The sequence below is a fragment of the Fringilla coelebs genome (assembly GCF_963513975.1).
Source record: "Fringilla coelebs genome assembly, chromosome: 1".
In the NCBI taxonomy this organism is placed as follows: domain Eukaryota; kingdom Metazoa; phylum Chordata; class Aves; order Passeriformes; family Fringillidae; genus Fringilla; species Fringilla coelebs.
Genome location: NC_140028.1, coordinates 133,905,320 through 133,932,713, shown reverse-complemented (window position 1 = coordinate 133,932,713; position 27,394 = coordinate 133,905,320). Strand labels below are relative to the sequence as shown.

Sequence of the window (27,394 nt, the reverse complement as noted above, 5' to 3'; positions counted from 1 at the left end):
ATCTCCATCAGAAATATATGATAAAGTTAAAAAACAAAACCCACAAACTCTAGCTGGATGATCAAGACAACTTTTCTGCCACTCTCACCTTCCTTGTCATCAAATAAAAGTAAGTTTTTTTACAAGATAAAATGGCCTGCTCTTACAGGGCTTACATAGACGAATTCCCAACAGCAATAAATCTCAATTGGAGATGACTAGAGAGTTAATTTCCCACCCTCATCAAAATTTTAATCTTCAGATTAAAAGTGAATAGTGAATGCTTGCTGTAGGAAATTAATTTAAAAATATGTAAATACAAAACACATAGACTTTGAATCAAAGTGCTTTTTAATTGTGTTTATATATAATACAAAAATTCAAAGTTTAAGGGTCCAAATGCAAAGTTTGAAATGAGATATTTTATCATCATCAAACAACAATCTCACAACTACTTGTTTTGTCACTTGCCATTAAATACTTGACAAGAGCATGTCAACTTTGACATAATTTTCCAATTTCAACTAGTTTTTTCTTTGAGCATTTTTTGACTTAACCTACATAACTCCTGGTAGTATTGAACAGAATTCAGCTATTCTACTTTTCTACTTAAAATAATATAATACTTATATTATTTTAAGAGGATTTATGATGCTCACAGGTTTCAAAATACTACATCCATCCTCTACCTCTTCTGAAATGTAGTCTTTTCTGTTGCTCTCTGTGTTTTTTAAATCCCTCTTGACTAAAAAGAGCAGATCTGATCCATCTGACCCAGAGCATGGCCATATCAGCTGCTGAAACAGCGCAAGTGAGGAGGAAGCGATCTCTGAAACAAGCAGGAAGGGCAAGGAGGAGATGCAGGATGGGACAACAGGATGGACCCAGGAACTCTGAAACCTGTTTTGCCATGAAGAAGTTCTTACAGAAGGCTTGAGTTTCTCTCCTAAGAGGCTGAGGCTGAATTGCAGATGCACACTGTTTTGCTTGCAAATTCAAATGGAGAGTCCTTTTAACCCACACAGGAAAGCAGAAACATGCAGCTGGAGAATATCACGGAGCAACTACCACAAGAAAGACTCATGCCAGCTCCCAGTTCACTATGGAGGCCAAGACTATGTTTTCCAATGGATTTTTGGTTCAGCTGCTGACTCATAAAAGAAGAATCTGCATAGTGATGAACAAACCTTAACCCTTCAGAAAACTCTTAATTTACAATGGATGATACTCCTCTTTTACAACTAGCCTAGCAGCAACTCCTGTGAGAGGAAAAGATGCAATTATTCAGCAGAGATGCATTTTGCAAATTACAACTAAAAGGGAAAAAAAAGAATAATGCATGAATAGAAGAAAAAATTAAATACAACTTTAAGTGCTTATTACTGGGTAACCACTGCATCCTATTCTGCTACTAAATGCAGCTGAAACTTCCAAGAGAATGTGCCCTATGACAGCAGTTAAGGAAAGCTGCAGTAAATACTATAAATGTCATTGCATCCCTGAAACATAAGCAGCCCTTTGACACAGTTCAATTACATCTGTAAAGCAAAGGAATGGAGATCCTAGCGTCAACTCTGAGACAACGTATATTTGAAACACTGCCAGAGAAAGGTTAAATGGAAAGGTTTATATATTCCCTTTGTGGAACTCCTCCTATTCATGTCAAGGATTGTTCACTGAACAAAATGGCATGACATAAGTGATTCTGCCTAAAGACCAAAAAAGACACCATGAGAATATCTTTAAACAAAAATTATCTGCTTATAATGGAAGGTAGACAGTGTTCATATTAAAAGGTAAAAGTTTTACACAAGTGAGAACAAAATCTGATTTTAAAAGCTTTATTTCATGACATAAGAACACTAGCCACAGCAGAATTTTAAATGTCCTTAACTCATCTACAGCCACAGAAAGTGTATGTTAAAATCACATTAAAGCCATGTATATCATTGGAAATGAGAGACGGAGGCCTCAAGCTAAGTGAGCACTGGAATTCTTCCTTGTATTTTATCTAGCTGCAGAGTTCAAGGTGAGCCCCTGTGTACTTAAAGCTATCCACACAGAATGATTCCAGATAGATGAGTGACACCTAGAAAGGTCACATTCTCCAGCCATTTGCTCCAAGGCAGGAACAGCTGCCTTTTTTGATGGAATGACATTTTGGACATATGTTTCTCTAACCTGTTTCTGGGATGAAGAATACTCATAGATAATCTGTTCCTCTAGCCTTGTCATATAGGAATCTGCTTTACTGCAGTTTCAGTCATTAGCTGCTGCTGAAGACAAGTTCCTCCTCTGTGGAAGCCTTTTACACACCTTAAGATTGTTACCATGTCATCTCTTAGTTTTATTCTCTATAGCAGTGTTCTTTCCTTTTTTCTTCGCATGACAGCCCTCAGTTAGTCCATATATTTCTTAAAGTGCAGTGCTTTAAACTGAAGAAAATATAACTCTTGGGATCTTATCATGGTTGAGTAGAGCACAGGTGTCATTCTTGTGATGCCCTGTACCTACCTTCATATCAATTCTTACATTTCTCTAGATGGATCATCCCATCAAGATGCTACTTTTGAAACCATGTGTTCAACTCAAGCACCACGCCTGACCCTGGATGTGGCCTCAGAACCTGCTCCATTTGCCTGTTTCAGAAGGATGGGTCAAATCCAGCCCAGAAACACACTCTAACACACTGCCCTTTGGTTGAGGAACATGAACAGGTTACACAAGCTCTTTCAAACCCAAACACTTAGCACAACTGATTGCTCAATGTTGACAGCAAGGAGTGCTAACTGAAGTTCAGTTTATTGGTTGGATGAAAAAAAAGAGAAGGGGAGAAAGCAGAGGAAGTGTTCCATGATGAGACACAGCACCCAGCACTCACAAATGTTACTTTAGGGCAATGTTTTATGCTCATTTGTGAGAAGCCAAAACCAAAACCAATCCTCATGTGTACTTAGCATGGCCCCTCTGCATACTTCTCCATAGAAAGCAAACTCATAGGTTCTTCTTGTTCCTGCTGTGATTATGCAATTCTCCAGTTTAGTAAATACAGCATCTGCCAATTGCACCGCATTAACACTCCCAGCTCAGCCCTCATCAAACCTAAAAGTTGGATCTAATTCCACACTGCTGGCAAGCTTGCAGCATTTCCTTTTACTGGATTGTAAATGCTCCCATCAAATTACCTTAGTTCCCTCTGCAGAGAGTCCTCAGGAGAGATTACCTTAACCAAGGCCACCTTAAATTCCATTGGTATTCGTTTTTCTTAGGAAGTATGAACCACACTGGGAATGCAAAATACCAGTGACCCCAGCTGTGTTCTCAGACTAACAGCCTTAGTAAGTTTTGAAACTGGGGATGTTACAGAGATTTCTTTTTTCCAGGGCTTTTAGAGTTACAAGCAGCAGAACTGTGCAGTAATTCACACAGTCCATCCAATGAAACCACAGTGACTTTTCTAAAAAGCATAAAATGATACTTTTATTTTTATTTATTTTAATATGAAATTTTTATCCTTTGTGGAGAAAAACTAGTAGGATTCAACAGAGCATGTGATAGCTGTATTTGGCATACTTCAAAGCAAAGCAACTTTCCAGGTACCACTGCATAGCAGTCCTGCAGGAAACACAAGTTTCAGGTCCAAAGATCCATCTCCTGAGGTCTGTGCAGGTGTGGGGACCTACAGCACTGCTCCACCAAAATTTGCCAAAAAGTCCTTAATGAAAAATACTAAGGTCTGTGACTATTCTCCTCAGGAAGTCTCTCACCATATGACATTATGCATTTCTTCATCTACCTCCTTCATGGTCTCAGGAGTCTCTTCCTTGAAAGGAAACAGCCCTCCTAAACTGATTTTTTTAGAGGAATCTGGTATTCAGTAAGGCAGTAGATGTCACAAAATTTTGCTCTAAATGGCCTTTATTGCTAATAAGTTTTTCACCAGACAAAAAAATATTCCAAGTAATAAAGACCTTCTCTTCATTCGACTACATTTGTTTACAGTGTAGAGAGATAGTTCCCCTGTTATTTATCATCAGCTCCAAGTTACATGTCAGACAAAACCTAACATCTGAGGCAAGTATTTGCTGGAGTTTAGGTGTCTGTATGAGGATATAAACTCTGAACAGGAATATTCAGAGCCAAACAAAACCACTTTTTCCCAAGGGATTTTAAACCTTCAATGAACTATGAGTATTGATCTTACTGTGGAAATGAGTTTCTGTAAAACTGAATTTAAGACCTAAGTCAACTTCACTATAGTCTTAACTTATCCACTATTTACAAGCTGTATTTCAAACCACTTTTTCAGAGGAAATGACAAAAAGCACAAAAAAAGAGGAAGAAGCAGTATAAAAGTTGAAAAAAAGAGATGACTACTTAGAGAGGAATCTTAGTAAAATATATATGATGTGCAAATAGGATTTGCTCTCAAATGTCACTAGGATTCTCTAACCCAATAGTCCTTGTTTACATATCAATTACAAAAAAAAAACTCACCAAAGAAACCCCCCACAAACTTAAATGTAAACAGAGAAAATATACCTAATATACATGTTGTTTAATCTTGTAATTCTTTTGCTACTTCTAAGATAAAAGCCAAAGGTCCAAAGTTCCTAAAGTACAATGATGAAAGTTTGGTCTCAATTATAGATTTTTTTTTAAACAGAGTAAAATTCAGGCAATATCAAAATGTTATTATTTCAGCAATAGATAAACACTCCTTAATAGCAATTTATTCTATAAAAATAATTTAACCCCTCAGCAGAATGCTGATGTCAGGAGACAGCAGAAGTCCAATTAATATAAATTATATCAGGATTCTGGGACATACTTTGACACATTGTAATAAAAATTACAATAACAGCCTCCCAATTCTGACTGATGACATTTGCAAAAGAATGCAACACTTTCAAGACTTTGTGACAGCACTTCAACAGTGAGCCCTCACACAACTGGACACCTTAATTGTTTGTGAGCTTTCAAGAGACTGTTTCACTTCACTTAATTAATGTCATATTCGGTTTGGCTACTGAAAAAACACACATACACACAAACCTCGTGTTTAAGAACCTCTATCCAGGATTCTTAGCATTTTTGTCAGCAAAAGGGATGTTCTGCATGGACCCAGGGGCGGGCGGATGGATGGATGGATGGATGGATGGATGGATGGATGGATGGATGGATGGATGGATGGATGGATGGATGGATGGATGGATGGATGGATGGATGGACGGACGATGCTGGAAGGGAGCTGGGCCGCGCGGCCGCCGCTGCGCCCTCTGGCGGGGACAGCCCCGCTCCGGCCAGCGCAGCCTCGCAGCCTGGCACCAAGTCCGGGTTTAGAAACCCCCGGGGACAGCCAGGTAAGTTCCGGCACGCCTAGAAAATTGTTTCGCTTGAATTGGTCCGACTGGATTTTCTGCGGTAAGATAATTCTAATGATCTGGCAAAAAACGCCTTCGCATTTTTTTTCCCACGTCTGCTGAAATCAGAGCGTATCCCTTTGGTAGCATCCTCAGAAATCCTCCCCGGCTCCAGCCCTGCCAGGGCTTACTATATGTTCCCATTTCTTGATACTGTTATTCTATTCATTTTCAATAAGGGGGTTTGTTACTGAATATTTGAAAAAAAGGTAAAAACAGCATCCCCTTAAGAATTTGCAGCTACCTCAAATATTTATTCTTTAATTCTTTAAAGGTTTTATCTGAGCTGATCCAAAGGGATACAGTAGGTGTTAAATAAAGTAAAACCTTGAAACATCACTTTTTCATTTTGGCTCACAAAACCTCAAGTTGAATTTCTGGCTTTACATATTTTTTTCTCTTCTCACTGATTGGGCACAGTCTATCATTGCCCCCTTTTTTTTTTTTTCCAAATAGCTACAGTATCACAAACAAACAAAAAAGGAAATAAAACTCAGGTTTTGAAAAAAAACATTTCATTATTACTGTAGCAGTATAGATTTTTTAAAATCAAGAACCATGGAAAAGATGCCAAAGTTATAAACATCTAGATGTCAAAACTGACTTCAGATTGCCCATCATGCTACTTGAAGAAAACAACTACTTGCTATACTTTCTTCAGAATGTATTAAATATCAAAATAATATTTGCCTGATTATAAACTCCTTCCTAATTCATAACACATTCAGGAAGGCACAAGACATTATTAAATGATTTATGAATAAGCAATCCGCTGGTAAACCTTCTATTTAGCATCTCCTGGTACAGAAATTGATGACTACTACAACTTAATAGCATAAATCAGGGTTGTGTAGTGTTTATTTGCCCACTGATATATTATACTTCATGCAGTCAGCACTAATATCTTATTGGTTGGATACACTGGCTGAAAGATAATAAACTTCGTGAGTTCAGTCCACTACCACACAAGATTGCAATTCTCTTTTTCTAATATCACCACTACACTTCCCCCCCCCCCCCACCCCCCACCCCCTTATAACTAACATTAACAAACACCAACATTTGTTGCCGACAGCCCTGAGTGTAGTAACATGGGGTTTGCAGCAGTACATGAAAACTCTCCTCCCGGCTTTTCCCTTTGGCCCCAAGTGACATGTGAGCCCCAGCAACCTGCTGAGCTACCCCGTCGTTCAGCAATTCCAAAACTCAGTAGTGGGCCCCTACCCGGGAAACTCCCGCTCTGTCTAGCACATAATCTCGCTGGACGTTAGAAAAAACTACCCAGTCTCTCTTGTTCGGATCAGTTACACAGTGACCACAAAACTTTCCACACTTGTATCAAACGTTTAAGGAAAGGAGGAAGGGGCAGTTCTGTTGCACCAGGGAAGCCAGTAGGCGTGTCCCATCTATTAATAATCTAGCTGGTATTTCGACTACACAGGCACAGCTTTTGAAAATACCTGTAAGCCAGAATCTGCTGCAGGAAGGTCCCCTGACACACAAAGCCCACGACCTTTCTCACTATCCGCAAACGTGCCAAGCTATCCCTTAGCAGCTTTCCCCTCCACAGCACAGGAATGCAGGTACAGAAGGCTTTAGTGACCCAAAGGGAACCCCACGCTGTGGGAAACAGCGGCCCAAGAGAAAGCACTACAGGTGCTGTGTGTCACGCATTAACAGGTGTCTCCGAGAAGGACTGACAGGAGGACCCTGACACTTCACAAGCAAAGTTAGTCAACAGAGCCTCTCGCTCCTAACGAACAGGTCCCACAGAGCCTGGGGCTTCTTCCTTTATCTTTCTCCTTCTCTCAACGCCCAGTTTCCAGGGAAGGCTGCAAGCTACTGACTTCCGCGGGGGAGGAGAGTGCCCGCTAGCTCTCCCAGGCAGGATCTGCAGGGAAACTTTGCCATCCCTCCACGGCTCGCTGCCGGGAGAGCTGGGGGCCCCCGGCGCGGGAGGGCGGGCGGCGGAGGCTGTCGGGGCGCCTCTCCCGGGGACTCGGGGGACTCCATCCCTCCCTTCCCGGTTCTCGAGGGGAGCCCCTCACGTCTCGTACACGGCTGGGAAGGAGGCTCCGGGGACCCCGCGGAGGGGTTGGGGAGGAACAGCACCGGCTTCCAGTGATCGCGGGGCAGATTCATTAAAAGAGGAAAGTCCCGAATTCTCGTTAAAATAAGAAATAAAGTCATAGAGAGCTCTTTCCGGAAAAGCCAGGGGAGGGAAGGATGAGAAGCCGGGACCCCGGGCCTCTCTCAGGAGGAGGGGCAGCCAGCCCCGAACGGCGTCTGCCCTCTCCGGGTACGCGGCCCGTGGAGAGCCCACACCGCGGGGGGCTGCGGAGCCGGCCCGGCCCCTGAACCCGGCCCCCGACCCCGGCCCGACCCCGCCCCGGCCGCGCTGCCCCGGGCTCCGCGGAGAACCCGGGCCGGCCCCGCCCGGCAGGTACCGGCCTCGCTTACCGCGGCTCTGCCTCGGCGTCTCCCCGCCGGCGAGCTGGCAGCGCTCGCTCAGGCACTGGAAAAGTAATAGAAATCCGGCGGCTAGTTTGCTTCTCCGCAGCCTCGCCATAGCACGGAGCCTGCCGAGACAACTCTCCGGGTGCGGGGTGCGCGCCGCTCCTCGTCGGTGCTGGGGAAGTCCGGGGGGCGGCGGAGAGCAGCCCTAGCAGGCGCCGAGCCGCCCTGTGCTCGGCTCAGCGCTCATACAGTGGGGCGGCAGGGACGAGCCGCTGGGGCTGAAGGCGCTGCACCGGGTCTGGGGGGCGCTGGAAGGAGGTTGGGGGGGGCTCCGTCCCCCTAACTCGCGCGTCCGCGCCGCTCTCAGTCCAGCGGCATCACCGCTAGGGAAAACAAGCCCAGCCTCGCTGCGAAGTGCCAAACTCTTCCCTCCTTGCAGCCTGCTGATAGATTTTAGGAGAGCCACTGAGATCCTCCCTTCCTGGCTTGCCCCCACCCAGCTCCCTTCCCCCGCAGGGTGAGACAGGATGCCTGAGGGACGGAGCCTCTCCTCGGTGTACCGCTACCGACTAAACCCCTCCGAGGGAAGCCAGCGGGGAAACGTTCCAGCCGGAGCCAGCGGACCGGCCCCGAGTACGGGGGGAGCAGGACCCGGAGGGCGGGCGGATGCGCCGCGGGAGAGGATGCGCGGGCGGCGGGGAGGCAGGCGGGGACGGGGACGAACAAGTTCTCTCTCTCTCTTTCGGGGCGGTTTCCGCGGCCGGCGGCGCTGGTGCGGGGCCGAGGGCAGCGGCGTGGGGCGGGCGCTCCCCCGGCCCGCAGCGCGCCCGCGCTGCCGCCGCCCCCGCCGCGCAAGTGCGGGCAGGGGGCTCGCCTGAGGCCGGTCCCGGCCGCCACCTCGCTCTGCCCCCCGCCCCCTCCGCAGAGCGCGGTGGGGCGCAGGCGCCGGGGCTTCCCCGGCTCTCCCGCCACTGCCGGCGGGGCCGCGCTCCTCACGGCGGTCCCGGGAGGCGCTGCCGGGCCGGGCACCTGGCCCCGGCACGGCTCCCGAGCGGGGCGGGTCGCTTCCCAGGGCGCCGGCCGCCTCCGCTGCACGGCGAGGGCGGGGGGAGGACGGCGGGCGGCGCGGAGACCCCCGGGCCCGGCCGGAGCCCCGGCGCTCCGCGGGACGGGGCGAGCCCGGCCCAACGCCGCCCGCTTGTTTAGAAGTTGCTGTGTAAACGTGCGTCAGTTTCGCGGATGACAACTGCAACAATGCCCAAACCCCCTGAGTCCCGTTCCCAGCTCCCCCTCTCCCCCAGAATTTCTCTGTGTTTTTGGGTAATGCAGCCTCCTTCACTCCCCACCCACCCCCCCCCACACACATACACCCTCCCTTTTATTTTTATTTCTTTTCGCAAACCAAACAGTTGTTTATGTACACTCATCACTTCAAAAGTGCAATGACTGGGAGGGTTCTCCCATTCCAAAAAAAGTATCTTTATGCTTGATTAAACGCACCGTGAATAATCCCATCCCCTCCATTAATCTGTGAACGACGGCACGGAGACAGAAGCGAGCAGAGGGCGCATCAATCAAACCCAGACAAGCGAAAGGGGCACCGGGGACCGGGCGGCGGCTTTTTACCAGTTCAGCAAACTGTGGAGCTGGTAATCAGCTGAGCAACATGCAGAGAACTATGAATACACCAGCCTCTCAGCACTTGCTACCAAATAATTAAATTAATTAGGGCGACAATTAAATTAATCAAATAAATAGGTCTAAGGAATGTCAAACATAGCAGATAACTAATACTTAATCACAAAAGAGCAACCAGTAACAAGACCGTGTTTTTCTTTAATTTACTGCTGCTCCTGAGATTAAGAATTCATCAGGTCCATTGTAAGTGTCTTGCTCTTTAATCATTGATGTGTTTGTGTAAATCAAAGCATAACACCCGTGGGTTTAAGAAGTATATTTGAAGTATAAGCAGAAATTTTCTAAATGTTTTCAATGTATGTTAAAATATGATACTGGAGGGTACTATCAATAAAGTTTATATTTGAGTTTATAGTGGGCCTTTCTAGTTTCAAGCTTCTTGCACATACCCTTAAACAAAACAAAAGCCCCCTAAGTATTGCTCAAAATAATGGCAGAAAATATATTCTATATTCTCTGTATAAGAGAAAAATAATGCTGGAAATTTTATGCATCAGGAATGAAATCCTGGCCTTGCTGAAATCTGTGGGGATTCAGGGGGTGTCACTACCTTGTAGACCAGGTGATCTGGATTATGCCGCAGACTTTTGTGCAGATTTGGACACGTTAGTATTAAAGCTATTGCTACTTCTTAAACAAAATGTAAGATAGAGGTTTCTTCATGCTATTGGAATACATTTTTCCTTGACAGTTGGTCGGGTTGCTCTGTTTATCCAAAGTATTGCTGAAGTTGCTGAGTGGATTGTTGAGCTTTTGGCCTTTACTGGAAAGGGTAGGGGGATAATCTTCAAGAAGGGCTGACGACTCTTTCTGCTGTTTTTCAGCAAAACTATTAGCTGAGAATAAGAACAATAACGTCTGTAAAACCTTCACAATCTGTTCTCATCTTCTTTTATCATTTAAAAAAAAAAGATGAAATTATTGTAAAGTTATAGTAAATCTTAAAATACAAAAGATTTGAATGATTTGAGAAAAATGTTTACATGTTGCTAAAATCAGTAATAATTTGTCAAGCCCCTTATGTATAGTATAGAGAAGTCTAAATGAGGACAAATAATTTATTTTCTTTTGTTCTTTCCTCCTCAGTCCTATAGTTTCAGATTTAAATTCCTCATAGATACAGTACAAAAACTGCATTCTGAAGAAAGGGAAGGATTAGCAAGAGACAGCTGAAGCGTGCAGTTGCAGATAAAAATGTCAGCAACATACTAGGTCCCACAGTCCTAATTTTCTGTGTTCTGTGTAGTTGTGGGACAGTTTTGCAGTGTGCCTGCTGCAAGGTTAGCACAGAGTCCCAGCATTCAATATGTCTTTTTCTCCACAGAAAAAAACAAACTGCATCCTCCAAAGAAGGCTGTATCCATTGTGCTTCTTGTGCTACAAAACAGAATTAGAACATAGCTTATCTTGGTATAATTGTGTATAAAAGTATAGGCAAGACTTTTTATTGCACTGAGAAAAAGCCTGAGATGAAAGTTAATAATCAATCTTAGAGTGATTAATGACAACATGTCATTGCTAGAAAGGCATTCATAACACAAAAGCTTATGCATATGTTGTTACTTATAAAGCATCAGTAAAACTGAAAGAACAACTTCTTGAAGGTATCTGAAGTGATGAGCTGTGTTTACTTGGAACGCAGTGCCTGTAATAAGTTTTCATTACTCTTATGTGCTTTTACCATCACCATCCTTGCACATTATCTCACCTGTATAGGTACATATCTTACAGTGGCATAAACACCAGTGGTTCCATAGAAATCAATGAGAACATTTCCACTTTCACCAGTCAAGAATATGGCATTGTAATTTCTTTTCTTTGTAATCCATCCCTGTTTATAACATCAGTCATTCAGGAGAAAAGGGAAGGAACATTGTCTCTGTTCATTGTGTTCTACTGTCGTACTGCTTACAAGTGCCTGCTCTCACTCACTCTCTCACATATTCATTTAAGAATTTTTTTTTCTTTGGTATCAACATAGTCCTTTATACCTACACTATTTCTGGCCTTATTGCATTACTGATTCTGAAAAACAGAGTTTTTACATTTCTTTGTCTATTTTAACATGTTTCTAGCTATTCTGCTTTGATAGATATAAGAGAAGCACTTCTCAACTGCATTCCAGTGCTGGGCTGGATCAATAACTGCTTTTGCATTTGAGGAGTCAGGGGAGGATATCTCTGCTTAATTCAGGAAAAAGAAACTTGTACAAATAGTTGCAGCATTCCTGAGAGAGAGGAGAATATATCTGTATCTCTTCCAAGAAGAAAGAACAGAGTTTTCCTATTTGGTGAACTTGCACTTGCTGTTATTCTGCAAAGGATTGTGTCTGCATATTAATGGACAAACTACAACCATCTGTATTTTCTGCTATAACTGAGTGGTGTCTATCAAATAACCTTATTTCCCAACTGCAGAGAGAAAAAGATCTGGGTAATTAATTTTGGAGGCATAAATAATATTTGATCTGCTAGGAGTAGTCCCCACAGGGAGAAAATGGATTATGAGACCCTTATGGAGCATGTAGTCCACAGCTTGATGCTATGAGTATCTCACATTGAAGCTGCACATGGCCTTTAATCCCTGGGGGTGAGTTTGCCACTGAGATTCACCTCCCTCCCTTTGGAGATCTGTGCTGGTTAGGGCTCAAGAAGGTGATTTGTGTAGCTATTGGGAATTTGGCTGAGGCATTAGGCTTAGTATTGTCAAAAGGAGGTGTTAGAGCTGTGAACTTCTAGTGCTGCCCAGCTGGCAGCCGCTTTTGATTTCGCCAGTTCAAAGGAGGAGCACAGCATTTTAGTAGACTCACTAAAGGGCACTGCAAAACTCAGATGTTAAGCATGAGGCAGAGAGGCAGCTTCCTTGTTAAATAGGGAAATACAGCAACTTTCCAGAGAAGCTGCACTTTTAAACAAGCCTTTGCTTCTTTCCCTTTTTCTCTGCCTGGAAGAGCCTCGAGACTCATCAGTCAGCTTTATTTTCTGGGAAAAGCCCTGAGGTTCCCTTTCTGGTTAAGGCACATCCAGTAGGCTTCTGCTAGATCCCCTCTAACTCTCTGCGAGGTGCTATATGCAAATACATGAGTTTGCATAATTGTGCCTAATTAGAATCTGTCCGTAGTGTGGCTCTAAGAGCTGTGTGGTTAATGCCAGTTCAGCTTTGTTCAGCAGAGCTTTCTGCTTATCTCTAGGATAGCAGGACTGCAAACCTCCCACATGCGCTGCCTTTCGCCTGTGCCATGATGCATGGTTAGGGAGAGTTTCTTTTGGGGTAAAGAGAGTTCAGATTCATGGAGTGGTAGACATTTTGTGATGTGGAAAGCAGAACTCTGTCTCATTATCTCACACTCTGATAAAGTGGTTCACTGGAAATTTGAGGAGGGGAAAAATTAAAGAGGAATGTTTCAGCAAGCAAGGCAGCATGAAAAAATAATAGAGTTTGAGGTTAAACAAAAAATTTAATCCAAAATAGTTTTGATATTTATTTGAACTCTGAAACAATTTAAAAAGAATGGAATTGGTTTTGAAATGGAACATACTTCCAGAATGAGAAATCAAAAAGTTCCAGCTAAAGATCAATTATTTGAACTCAAAATGCTTCAAACTTATTCTTTCAATGAGTCTGCCTTTGCACCAACGCTGACACAGGCAAATGCAATGCTGCACAATGCCTTTGCCTGCTGGTGATTGGGAGCTATGAGGATGTTACTCAACTTTGAAAGCCACAAGGCAGCAAACCCCAAAATAGGCCCTAGGAGTTCCCAGTCACACACCCCATCCCTGCAACTCTGGAAAAGGCTAGGGTTGTCACCCTTACTCGACTTCTGTCTGGTACAGTTCCAGTTCCAAGTTATGGACCCAGGACTGGAGGAACTAGAAGTTTTGCTGTACACGTCTGGCAGGGCCAAGTTTAACAGAGAAGTTAATATTTCAGTATAGCACAGGTCAGCAGGCCACAGTAAACCCATAGGAGAACTGAAAGAGGCTAAAGAGTGATACAGAAGAGAAAGCAAGCATGGAAATGAAAGTGAGAGAAGAAAAAAACAATTTTGTCAGTGACATTTCTCTATTGCTGTGATGAAAACCTTATTTGTATATGGATGCAGGCTTTTGTGTGATGAACCTTACATGCACAGGACCCAGGCGTTTTTTTCATGGATGGCTACAGGGAAAGTGGGAATGATGGCAGAGCAAATCATTAGTTCTCATTAAGCCAAGGTAGTGGGGCTCAGCGCAGGATAATATTCAGAATGGACACATTTCTTGTGGGGCATGCTGGTACTAGTAGTCACTGAAGTAGTCAAAAAAACTAAGAATAAAAATTTTCAGCTGCAATTAAAACCAAATCAACCTCAAACATAGTTTTTCAGTGGCCACATTTTCCAAGAAAGCAATCTTTACTAGAATCTGCAGAAGCATGCCAAGCTATTCTTCACTAAGCCCTTTCTTACTCATGATCTGGAGCTGGTAGGAGGGCCTGAGCAATTGCTATGGCCCATACAGTTGTGAGTAGAGTTAACGTTTTTAATCATTTGAGACCAAAGAAAGAAATCTGCTGCTGAGCACAGCAGGGGAAGGCAGACTGGGTTTAGGACTGGTGTTAGAAAAAGTAATTGGCTTGGGATTAGGTTTTAGGTCAGGAAGCCTAGGCAAACTTTAAAGCTAGAATTATCTTAACAAGTGCTTAGCTGAGACAACTGACCCAGGAGTAGCTGTGACACTGACCTGTAGAGGGTCAATGCTTGTGTTAATGATGGTTGTGGGGGTGGGAGAAAAGGACAGCTGCAACAAGTAGCCAGAGTTTGGGAGTTAAGTATTGAAAACATCTACCACATTTTTGTGCAGTGGCCCCAGCAGCATAACAATCTGCCGCACATCCAGCAGCTTGTTACCCGTTTGTCTTTCCAGACTTACTTGCACATGAAACCACACCACAAATTTCTCTAGCAGTTTGTGCTCAGGAAGACCTCTGTTGCTAGGATTGCCCCAGCTTGGTCCATTATGGGCATCAAGACTGTGCAATATGCAAAATGCAGCTCAGATATGATGCTTTTTCTTCAATTCAATGCTTGAAAGAAATAATACTATTGAACCACTGTCTCCCTTAAATGTGAGGACTAAGGAGCGAAGAACTTTGGCTTCCTCCCTGCTATATGGGCTGATGTCTCTAGGCACAGCTGTCGTATCTGATGATCAAACCCTGAAACCTGCTTCAGAAGAGTGCCAGCATCCCCAGCACAGAGATTCCAGAGATTCACCACACTGAGGTGGGCAAGCAGGGAACTGGCCAGTTAAGCTGACCACAGAGGCCACAACCTTTGCAGGTGGGGAATGGAGTGTGTCAGAAACATTCTTTTTAACAGTGGTTCCACTGAACTGAGCTGAATCACATTCAGTACAGAGCTGATCTGGCTATGAAGAAATAAGAAATACAATTACTTAGAAGCTGTGTTGTCTTAGGTTCACCTGAGTATATTTTTACTGTGTGCTGTAATGGATCTTAAAATGCACAGTCAACATTCAGTGTGTAGGAATGCACAACTGATGTGCAAAATGCCACTGTTACTTGTGCTGACAGCAGGCTTAAGGAAGGGATATATCTTCAAAGCAAAGTATAACCTAGCAAGTTAACTTCAATTCAGCCACTGTGGCAATACTTCCTTTGCCAGGGAAATCTTTAAGAAGGGAAGAAGAACTCTCCAGGAGCAGTTGGATGCCAAAGCAGATGAATGTCTTCTTTTATATTGTTTTGAAGTGGTCCTTTCTTGGTTATCACAGGTTGAAAAGGTTTTTGTAGTGATTCCTGTCTCCAAGAAACACAAGAATTATTTAGTCAAAGGTAGGCATACCCATCTGCCAGGCAACAGGCTTCCCTCAGTCAGTAAGTTCTGCTCTCTGAGAGCTGCCACCCCTCTCTCCAGTAAGACTTCCCTGTAATTTGCCCCTGTATGTTGCTCAAACTACCCTTGAACACCTTAACCACTAAATAAACATTAAGATATGATTTTTTCTGGGTTCCACATGCACCATGGAGCTTGGCTGTATGCCTAATGAGAAATGGTAAGCAACTGTCCAGTGAAGGGTAGCACTTATTTGATGATTTTTCATGTCAGAAATCCACCCGAGATAAGTGTTTATTGTGAGACTTTGATCTCAAAGATTTAGCTCTCCCTGCAGAGCAAAAGCAGATGCTTGGTAAGCTGTAGCTGTAGTCCTGACAACCCTTTCAAATGTCTAGACAGTGGAAAGAGATGATTACATCCTCTTTTAAACTCTACTGCAGCAATTCAGCACGCTTACCATGTTTACTTCAGGATGAAGCTATTTACACTGCTTTGTTTCATGACACTGCAAGTACCTAATACTTTAGAAAGATGCAGGATGATAAGGTGGTCAGGATAAAAACCTGCTTTCCTTAACAGTAATAAATCTGACAGATGTACCAAGTCACATATGGTTCTTATATAGACTTTAGCATTGACCTAGAGATTAAGGAGTTTGATAACATGCACTTGCAGCTAATACTTATCATTTAAGAGTCTTGAAAATGTTAACACTTAGAGAAAGCCTATTTAATTAATGCTCATTGAAGAACACATTAAATCCCAGAGACAAGGCTGGGAAATGTCGAACATTGCTGATTTACTTCATGCCATGTATTGAACAGGGGACGAGAAAACTGAGTTATCATAATCATAATGATGAAAAGCTATCTTAGTCTCACAAGACAATAGACTTAGGAGAAGAGATCTGAAAAGAGAAGGGAAGGAGCTTTCACCTTACTCAGCATCCTCAAAGCCAGCCATGGAAACTGGAGATGTTAATAAGCCAAGTCTGCCTCTCATTAACCAAGTCACTGAAGCAGGTATGGAAAAAATTTCTGGTAATGTGATTCAGGACTGTATTAGGTACTTTCCAGTTTTGTAATTAAGAATCTAAAACTTTTCCTTTTGGTTGAGTAAAACTTCTGATTTTCTTGTTAATCTGTTGTGGAGTTTAAAATTATCTCAGGTATTTCTGGTAAATCAGAAGTACTTTTCCTTCTAGGAAGCCTAATGAGATGGTATTGCCAACACAAAATCACAGAACAAACTCTTTGGATGCTAAAGAACTCAGAAAAGTTTATGAATCTCAGAAAATATATCTGGTTCAATATAATTTTTTTAACAAAGGTCGAAGTAAATATAAATTGTAAATATATTAAACCTTTGTCAACGGCAAACTGTTGATACCTTCAGAAAAACCCATACCATGGTATTCTTCTTTATTCTTGTAGTCAATTGTCCATACTCATGTGGAAAGCTGAGGTTATGGTCGAACTGTGATCTTAAGCTTGATTCAGGAAAGTTTTGTGGACTACTTTGTCAATTTATCTGTCTCCTAACATTCATTTTGAACAGTCTTATTTCATGTGATCTGAAAAATCAGTTTCCCAGTATTGTTTCTAAGATGCCACTAAATTAAATGTCATCAAATCAACAGGAGTTCTTATTTTTGAGGGCGATTTTCTAGATGTATTTTAAGGCTTGGTTACAATTTCAGTTTCTTGCATCTATTTAAGTCACATAATAATGAAGAAATAAGTCTGCAAAGATATTTCTAGTATGGTCATGTCACCAGTTCAGACTGGATTTCAAAAATAAATAGGCAGTAAAACCATAAAAGTTAGATCTATCTATCTACTCAGTAAATATTTTTTCTGAGATTTTAGTTTTATGCTTCGCCATGAAGTCTGATCTGAGTTTCCCAACCGCAGCTGTCAAAGTTGCTCTGCTAACACCAGTAATATATTTTATTTTATTTCTGGTGCAAAATGAATCCTACATACAGAAGACATACTGTGTACATGAGGATTGTAAACTGAAGGTTTTTTAAAATGAAAAGAGCATCTAAAGCTGGCAATGTTTGAATCCTAGGAAACAAAAGGAAATAAAGAGGATATATTTTAAATTTGGAAGCACTTTGTGAATTTTTAAGGACAGATGACACATGATAATGTTAACTGAAATCTGTTTAACTCATGAAGTCATAACTCAGTTTCTCCTCAAACCATGCTGCTGTGCTGGCAACAAGTAGCTCTTTAGAAATATCAAATAAGCAGATGATGCAAAAGAAACAATTCTCTTATGTTCCTTTCAGTAATAAAATAAGAAGTCTATAAAGCTAATACCTTTGCACACAGGGTTTTATGCTAATCTTATTAGGTATTTTTGCAGCCATAAATTTCCACATGTAGTGGAATGTATCTAAAAGATGCAGGTCAATCAGTGTAACAAGCAAAAATATGTTCTCAAAAATAAACTTCTTTTTTTTTATAATCCATCATCCATTTCCTTCTGCTTTTTTTTTTTGCATTTCCCTTGTTTCTTTGTGCTCATGAAGAATGGTGCTTTGAAGCAAGGAAGTTATAAACTGTAGGTTGTAAATAAGTTTATGTCAAATATACTTCAGAGACTTACACTCTCTTTATCATTCAAGCGAATTGTTTTTTGACGTTTGACAGTAGTTTTGTCCAAATGTTTTTCAAGGTGGTGTGTTTTAATCCCAGTTGGCAATTAAGTACCACACAGCCACTTATTGACTGCCCCTAACACATTCCTGAAGGGAAGAAGAATCAGAAGGAAAAGATAAACCTCATGGGTTGATATAAGCACACTTTAATAATCAAAACAATAATGATAATGATGAAGATAATAATGATAATAATAACAACATTGGCAATAATAATAACCTCCACAACAACAATAATAATAATAGTAATGATAAGGAGAGGAAGGGAGAATAATGGAATAAGAGAGTCCAGGGGAAACAAGTGAAGCACAATACAATTGCTGACCTATACCCAGCTCATCCCTGAACAGTGACCAGCTCCTCCCAGACAACTCCCCCAGTTTATATACTGGGCATGATATTTATGGTGTGGAATATCCCTTTGTGAGTCCAGGGCAGCTGTTATGGCTGTGCTGCCTCTCAGCTTTTTGTGCCCCTCCCAACTAGCATACGTGAGACACTGAAAAGTCCTTGATTTAGGGTAAGCACTACTTAACATGAGTGTGTTATCTACATTATTCTCATACAAAATTCAGAAAAACACTGCCTTGTACCAGCTACTAAGAAGAAAATTAACCCTGTCCCAGCCAAAACCAGGATAAAAAGAAGACTATCTGCTTTTTTTAATTATAATTTGAGATTTTGGATACATCTGCATTTTTTTTCATTTTTTTTTTTTTTGCTTTGGAACGATAACAACAGAACAGCATATTTTTCTAAATTCAGAATTTTGTCCAACACTCACTGTGACCCATTCCAATGTATGTAGCTTAATACTGTTTCTTTCAGTTATTGAGACACCAATAGAAAGTCTTACCTTCGCCTTTTATCTGCATTCCTTGTAAACTCAGTTAAATTGGTCTCAATGGCAGTTAAATATGCAGGACCACAGGAAGAGGTTCTTGGCTAGTCAGTCACGTTATACTCTGGGTTCAACCCTGCTAAGTAACTTTGCCACAAAATTAGAAAACTAAGCAAGGGTGTATAAAATCAGGGCAAGTTGCAGTCTAGGGAGGAAAAAATCCCAAACATAAGCAACTGACTTGGGCCTCCTGATTTTTAAATTGTCCATATTAGTTCACTACAGCAATTGTGGAATATTTTCGCTTGTATTGTTGAAGAAAAAATTCCTCCGGGAAATCAGTTTTAGAGGTCCATCCTGATACCAGGCAAAGCAGTTTTATCTAGTTAAGGCATCTGAGCAGACTCTTTATATTTTGTGAATTGAAATACTGCGATGTCTAGGAGAGTTATGTCTGTTCAAGGCATTTGAGGATCTGGAATATAGTGGCAACACAGGGCTGGAATTCAAGCCCTTCTCCAGAACACCCCTCTGAGAGTTACAGACTTCTCTGGAGTCTTCCAGCAGGTGAAATGGTTATGCAGGGAACAATTAGATAAAAGCTGTTTTCTAAATAATATACAACTTTTAAAAACCTGTCATTCATATTTTCATGAAAATGAGCAGTCTAAAATGTGACATGACCCTTACTTTTGTTGAAAACAATCAAATGAAAAATAATTAAATCAGCTGGCATTGCTTGGAGGAAGGATTTACAGAACTGATTTGTGAGGGGAAAGGGAGGGTAGGGGCTTTCAAGGTGTGTGTGTGTCAAGTACATATATCTCCCTGCTGGAAAATGTGAGACCAGGCTTCTCTGGTAGCAAGAGAGTTGTAGCTAAGTTTTTCTCATTTGAACTTGGTCCAAGTTTTAATTAGCACCCTTTTGGGTTGTGTATACTGTCTATGTGGATACATCCATTTAAATACCACTTTTATTTTGGCAGTCACATAACAAAAGGCAAGAAAATTAAAAGCAGCCTATATAAATGACACATGAATGCATGGATGTGATGTTTTTAAGTCCCTTCCCTACTTTTTGACAGTTGTGGTTTGTGGACAGATACTGATTTTCAAAGAGAAAGATATTCTAACATGCTGCCTTTCCCTGCTTTTCTCATCTGCTGAACTGCATTTTCAAGACATGAGAAGTTCTTGAATTTATCATATTATGGTAAAATAAGAAAAAAAAAGTTGAAATTTTATATTCCTTTCTAGAATGGCAGCTATTTTTCAAGCTTTACAGTTGGATTTGAATAAATTTTAGTCTGTATACCTTACCTTACTTTCTATGACTCCATATGAATTTCCTTTGTCTTACTTTTTACATGCAACTCTAGAAAACATGTTTTCCTGCTACAAACATTCAGTTTTTCTAGTGCCTGCAAAATGTGATGCAATTGTAGTTGAAAGAGAGCATAGCTTAAAAATGGAAAGGCAAGGGTAAATACATTGCCTAGGATTAAAAGAAAAAGATATATTTATAGGTGGTCTCATTAGCCTGATTTATCAAGGTTCTCAAGCAGCTGACACTTCATAGTAAGGAGAGGAAACAGAGCCAGCAGGTATAGCATGAGCTTGTAATTCATAAGAACTGGGTTCAGTTTCTGCCTTATCATTGGTTTTTTCCAAGTCACTAGGAAAGCAGATTGCTCCTTCCTAATTCAAGAAAACACCCTGTCCTTACCTTACCAAGCTGTTGTGAGTGCCGGGCAGTGGCAGCTGTGGGGTCTGATACAAGGTAAGGACAGCCCTGCAATAGATGGTGCTAGTCCCACACTTCAGAATCAGGGTCTCCTGTGGTCTTTCATCTACAAGTCATGTGCTGAGAAAGTCTTGACTTTTTATTTTTTTTCCTTCTTTGACATTCTCACAAAACACCAAGATTATTAAAACATTTCCCCCCACTTTCCTCTAGTGGTATTCACCTTCTTTGCTTTGGGGTTTTTATTTGTTACCTACTATTATCTCTCCCTACAGCAGTTTTCCTCTACTAAATCAGGTCATTATTCATCTGTTTCCACACATTGCCCTCTCTTCCTAAGCAAGTAGAAGCTCATTCATTCAATTGAAGTATGGAAAATACATTTTCAAAATGCTAGTCCTAACTGCTACGTGTCAGAATCAGCTTAACTATTTGTATCAAATCTTTTGTTCAGAAGACAAAAGAACCAGCAAAGAGGATAATGGATTACCCACTGTCATGTCTCATCTGAAGTTATCTAAAGGCTGCTTTGATACGTAGAGTGAGAGTTGTTGGTGTGACTAATGTTGCACTATTATCTTGCTATAACCTGTAAAACACAGAGATACCAGGATCATAAGAAATACTGCTACAGAGCACCCAAAGTGGTTAACAACAGTGAAGGAAACACTGGCATCTAATCCATTACATATTTTGCATTGATACAAAAAAATGACTTTTCTAGCTGGAGTGGGGTATTAGAACTCTTTATAAAAAACAGGCTCTTGTCCATGTGGAGTTAGATGTTTTTAGCATGATTAAGAGATTAATTTGAGTAATATAGACATACTCAAACAGAAACCTTATTACTTGGTTGTCTTGTAGACACTATAATAATATGTACTTCTGTCAAAGAATGTAGATACCAACATTTAACAACAGAGGTATTCAGGGTAATGTGCTGACCTCAGCTCTGCTGATTCCTGGCTGTAAAGGTGTGACTCCCCTGGTCAACCATTTCCTGCAGAGTTACAACACAAATGGACTCACAGTACTTTAAGTAGCTCGTAAAAACCTCCCCATTAAAACAAACAAACAAACAAACAAATCAATCTAGTAATTTTTCAAAGACTTTGCCAAAAGCTTAAAAAGGATTTTGGTACCACCTTTGTCTTTCTTCTCGTTGTTAAAGAAACTGTAAAATACAATAGGAGGTGTTTAACTCAATTGGCCCAAAAGACAGAATAACATTAGTCAATATGTCCTATTAGCTCTATGCACTGTGTTTCTTTCTTTTCCTGTTGAACATTGTGGAGCCTGAAACATCCACATCAGTCCCAACCCTCTCAATATTTCTTTAGTACAAAGAACGCAGATATTCATAACAGTTTTTTCATGGATTTTGTGTTTATGCATTGAGCAAATTGCTTTTGCCCTAAAATAAATCATTGTTCTTAAAGACTTGGAAGAGAAGAACAAGAAAAGTAAGTTTATACATAAATAGTCCAAGAAATAGATTGAAGCAATAAACTCCCGGAAATGTTCATGGGCGAGAGGGTCAACAGAAGTTAAGCAGTCACCCCAAAGCAATAACAGATTATGGTTATCAGCTCCAATATACTGAGTGCAAAGGAACAAATTGATTTTTTTAAAGCTTTGAAAATTAAACCTACCACAGTAAAAGGCTTTTATTATACAACAGCCAAAAAAAAGTAAACCCTGCCATAAAAGCTAGTCGAGTAAAACCAAAAATCACCACAGAAACAGAAGGCAAGATCCTCTTCTTATTATTTCAGATGGTTCCTCCCTAGGGCTGTGATTCCCTAATTGCTTTATTGCTACCACTGACGGCAGGATTTGGCCTAGCTCTGGGGACCAGTGCAGGATGACAGTACAGAACAAGCTTTCTCTTGGAAAAGGGGGAGTTGAAGAGAGAATTCTGAGATGAATAGAAGAAGAAATTAATTGAAAAAATTATTCTTAAATTAATAACATTTAAAGCTCCGTTTCAATCTAATCACACATGTTCTTAAATCTCAGGGTAGAGTAACAAAAGCCAACATCTATGCCTAAGGCATGTCCTATAGTGTCTGCACAGCAAGTTCTTGCTTCTCCTACACACACCATGTATCACCCACCTCTAAGTAACTTAAAACCAGGCATAGATTAGTTCTGCTTTATCAATCCCTTTATCTCAGAGCCACTATTCCTCCTTTTGCAGGAAAATCCAGACTCCAGTTCAGCCTCTCTTGCAGGCTGTAAGCTGTGCTAGCCTGCCAATGCCTCTTGCCCTGGGCAGTCTCCACACCTAGCTGCTTCAGCAGCTCTAGAGGCAGCTGAGATATCAACATCCATCACCTTTGCACAAGCTGGTTTTTGGTCTTTTATAGCATCTGCCCCTCATTAGCTGCTTGGTAGAGGAAAAAGCAGGAAGAGTGGACAGGGTGTTATTAACATGTTCACTCCTGCACTGTGAAGTGTGCATGCTTCATCACAGTCTTTGGTAGTTCCAGCTGGTGTGACTGGGGGAAGAAGTTGCTAATTGTCAGACAGAAGCTGTCTCAGAAGTTTTATCAGCTCCTTTATATTCTGCATAAAGATCAGCCTGTGCCCAAAAGTGTTAAGTTTTCCGGAACAGAGAATTTAAAGTGGCATGATGTGGTTCACCTGCACTGGTACTGGTCTCAGCAGTCATTTCTTGAAATCAAACCTTCCTACATTTACAGCTCACAAAGAAGTGTGTGTGAGGTTTGGAGACAATGGTGTGGTAAAGATATCTGTTAAGAAAACCTGAAGTATATTTTAATTTTTTTTACCATTGCTCAGAAATATCAGCGCTAAAAGATCTCATTCTACTTTTTGATTGATTGCTGGGGTTATGAAAAACCAAACAATTTCCTCAGATCTTGGCTGTGCATTGATCATGTATTAAAAAAGCTGTCAGGGAAGTAATTGCATTTTAAGATGTATAAAGCATGTGCAAATTTGTGATTATCTGTATTAGTTCTTATGTGTTTGTATTCCACGTTTAGAAATAGAACAAAAAGAAAATACATTTCAATTAACAAACTGTCTTTATTCTGGGTACATGTAGGACCCAAAATATAACATTTGAGGGGACCTATGCAGTAGAAAACCTGTGCCCAGCATTGTTCCTCATACAATAACATGTAACTATATTCCAATTCCCTCCTTTCCCTTTATTAAATAATGTGCAGCGCAATAACAATGATAAAAATGACTTTATTTACCTTCAGGACTGAAGGTAAATAAAGTCAACTTTTAGATACTGTAATAAAATAATTTATTGGAAATACTGCTGAAAAAATATCTTAAATTGAATTTTTAATATATATATACATATAGATGCCAAATACAGTTTTGTCTGCTGTGAGGATAGACAGATCTTGAATCTCTGCAGACACAAAAAATCACTCCAGAATTTGGTGGATTTTCTACTAGAGGTTCGATTAATCCTGCATTGTGGGGCACTCTGCATATCCAGTCTCTGATACTGGGAAAGGCTCAGACAAGTATACATTGTGTGTCTGGGTTATTTCTAGATGGCAGCATGCTTTCACAGGCTACTTGTTATTTATTCAAGCAGCACTTGCATCTTTAAGTTTTGGGAGGAAAGCTTTGGGAGGAAAAGTAAATTCTTTGTCATTTATTGCTACTAAGCTAAATCTTTATTCAACTGCACCTACTGATGATGCCATTACCTGAGGACATCAGTTTGATTAACTGTGAGAACCCAGGGGAAGTGGTCTCTTACTGGTTTATGGTCTTCAGCAGGCAATGGACTCAAAGCAAAGCACTGTGTTCACTACTCACCCTGTGGCATGTTTGGTCCCCAGCACGTGGTCAGCTCCATCAGGACCTGCAACCACTTGAAAATGGGCGGCAAAGCTTGTCAGTCACAAACCTGGAAGCAGTGGGCTGGAGCAAATCCCCGTGGACTCACAGGCAGTGTTCCAGTGGAGCAGGATTTGCAATGAGTGAAGCACAGCTCTGGGGAGGTGTGGGGGAAATCACCAACAAAGTCTCCCTATAAAGTAAACAAACTAAGCCAGTTCCACAGGAAGATGCATTCCACCAGGCAGCATTCTCAGGAGAAGCAAGCAAGCCTTGTGGTGAGAAGTCCTGAGGGGAAAGGAGCATCTGCCTTCCCAGAGCCTTCTAGCTCTAGCCAAATTGTTCAATTTGAGTTCATAGCATGGAAGTCCCTTCCTAGAGCTGATTTTGGATAATAAAATAACTTCCTTCAAATCTTTGATGGGGACTGGGTCATGATGTCTGTTCCTTGCTTCTGAAAGTCATTTCTTCAGGTGATGAAGAAGGCATTTTCTTTCAAGGGATTAGTCATGAAATTTACATGATGGATAAGACCCAGAAATTGACATTCCTATTCAGCAATCTCTTGCCTCTAATTGTTTGGCAGGGAACCTCACATTTACTCTAGAAACGTGTCTTATCAAGGGATTTTATGGAGCGTGTATATAGCTTGCCCTTACCTATGCACTTTTCTGGAAAATGTGTAGATATGGGGTTAACAGCTGCTTTGTTTTGTGTCTCACTTCTTCCCACCAGAAGAGTAATGCAGTTTAGGAATCCACATCTCGCCACTCTGAGACAAATGCATGAACCAGCAGGTATTTTTCCTGCCCATATTTGTGAACACACATGTTGGCAATGTTTCATCCTTCTACAAGGGGAAGTTCAGCATGAACTGGTCACCAGATGGGGGCAGGGAGACTGAAGTTTTCACAGGTCTCAGGCAGGATATTTGGCTTTACACGCTTGGATAAAGTGGTCTGAATTATTATGTTGCACTGCATAAACCTAAATCCTTACAGCTGGAGAAGGGAGTTAGATCCGGGCTTGTACCCTGCCTCAGTTCCCACATTTTTACTGAACCTCAACTACGCCCAATAGTTTCATTATGGATCAACCGTTTAATAAGGATGTCATAATGTTAGGGGCCATATAAGTTCTTTAAATTATTATGAAACATTTAAAAATTAACGTAGAATATCTAATTATTTTCACCAAAATCTCTGACAGAGTGCAGGGATCACAGTATGTTACCCAGGGGGAATATCTATATGGATATCTGTCAGTTCCAGGAATTATTAATTCTTATTTCCACCTATAAAACTAAAAAAAGGCTTAGCACAAATGTAGTATTGTTTTCAAACCTGAAAGATTTATCTTCTTTTGTAGCTGGGCATTTCTCTTTTTTGCTAGTTGAATAGTATCACATTTTCTTTTAGTGAGGGGAAAAGGAGAAAATCACGGATGATGCTGGGGCCGTGGCTGCTGTCATTTCCCTTGCTGCGTTCCCTTTCTATGCTGGTCTTGCTGTGAGCAGTAGCCCCTTGTAAACACCCTGCTTCTTCCTCTGCTGGGAGCAGAGACTCAGGGGTTTGCAGGGTGCAGCTCTGGAGCTGTGTTAAGGGAAGAGATTTGTGTGCGCAGGGGCTAGAGGTGGTTATGGGGAAGGAAAAGAGGGAAAGGAAGGGGGTTTTTGAGACCAATGACTGAGCAAGAGGAGTCCTTTGGAGAAGCTGGAGAGCAGCATTTGTGTTGTTAGGTTCCACAAGGCATGCAAGGACACAACAACTCAGGTAGTCCATTCTGACTCCCACATGCAGGGTGCACCTGAGGTGCACACCAAGTGATGGGAGCTGCTGGTTCAAATGAAGATGTTTAGGGGTGTGAGCTGGATGAAGGTGAGGGTAACTGTTGTGACAAAGGAAAAAAACAATTCAGTCATTAAACAGTTAAGAACAGCTGCTTTACCCACTCAGACTTTTAGCGCTTAAGGCGGTTGAGAAGTAAATCACAGCAATGAAATTTAAGGATGTATTCCGGTAAAGCTTAAGCAAATACCTTCAGCAGATGCTTAAAAGTTATATGTGGGCTTAAAAACATCACTGAATTTTCCCCTTGAACAGAACCAGTCTGAAGTGTGTCATTTACTGTAGTTCCATTTCTAGCTTCATAGGTAAAATTTGTGCTTCTCATGATTTCATGGCAATTAGGAGAAGCTGATAGGCACTACAGGTTTTAGGGAATTTAATAAGACCAGCTAATATCTATTACTGCTTAGGAAAAGCTAGTTTCATATAAGAACAGAATTTTGTGTTTCTGAGAATGCATATTAGTATTTTAGTTGTCTTATTATATAACATCTTTTGATACAAAATTTATCCTACCTAAGAGTATCTATGATCATTCACATTCTTTAATCACCAATTAGTACATGATGCATTTTCTGATAATTTATGGTGTCACTAATCACACAAAAAATAACCAAACAACTGAGGCCATGGCTTGTCTCACATGGTTTGTATAATCTTGATTTTGATGGCACTGCACTGGAATGACAGACATGACTAAAATGAAGAAAAAGTTATATATTTGGCTGTAATTTGATCAGAGGAAGGCCTGCTAAGGCATTTCACTGGCATCCTTGTGTTAGCTTTAGAACCAGTATACCTGCTTTTTTTTGATCAATCACAATCATGTTGTACAAAACTACACTAGAAACTGGGCTACTGAATGTGTAATTATATGTCTCACAGAACTTCAAAGTCTATTTTTACTGTTTTTTAAGGATTGCTATTAATGTTTAACAGCAAAAATGCACAACTTTACTTTCCATTGAAAAATAATGTAAAAAATTTATATCATTAAAAAAAGACTAATTTTATTTAAAGATTACTTTAATTACTTTAAAGAACTACTAGTCAAACTGATT

The 27,394-nt window shown here is 41.2% G+C and overlaps 1 protein-coding gene across 1 annotated transcript in view; it reads right to left on the bottom strand.

Moving 5' to 3' along the window:
- Positions 1–8,282, bottom strand: part of PLXDC2 (plexin domain containing 2) — a 247,175-nt gene extending 238,893 nt beyond the window's left edge. The window contains exon 1 of the mRNA XM_084214132.1: positions 7,863–8,282. Within this exon, the coding sequence (XP_084070258.1) occupies positions 7,863–7,971 (109 nt within the window). The 5' untranslated portion in view covers positions 7,972–8,282. The remainder of the gene's footprint in view (positions 1–7,862) is intronic.
- Between the last annotated feature and the right edge of the window lie 19,112 nt (positions 8,283–27,394).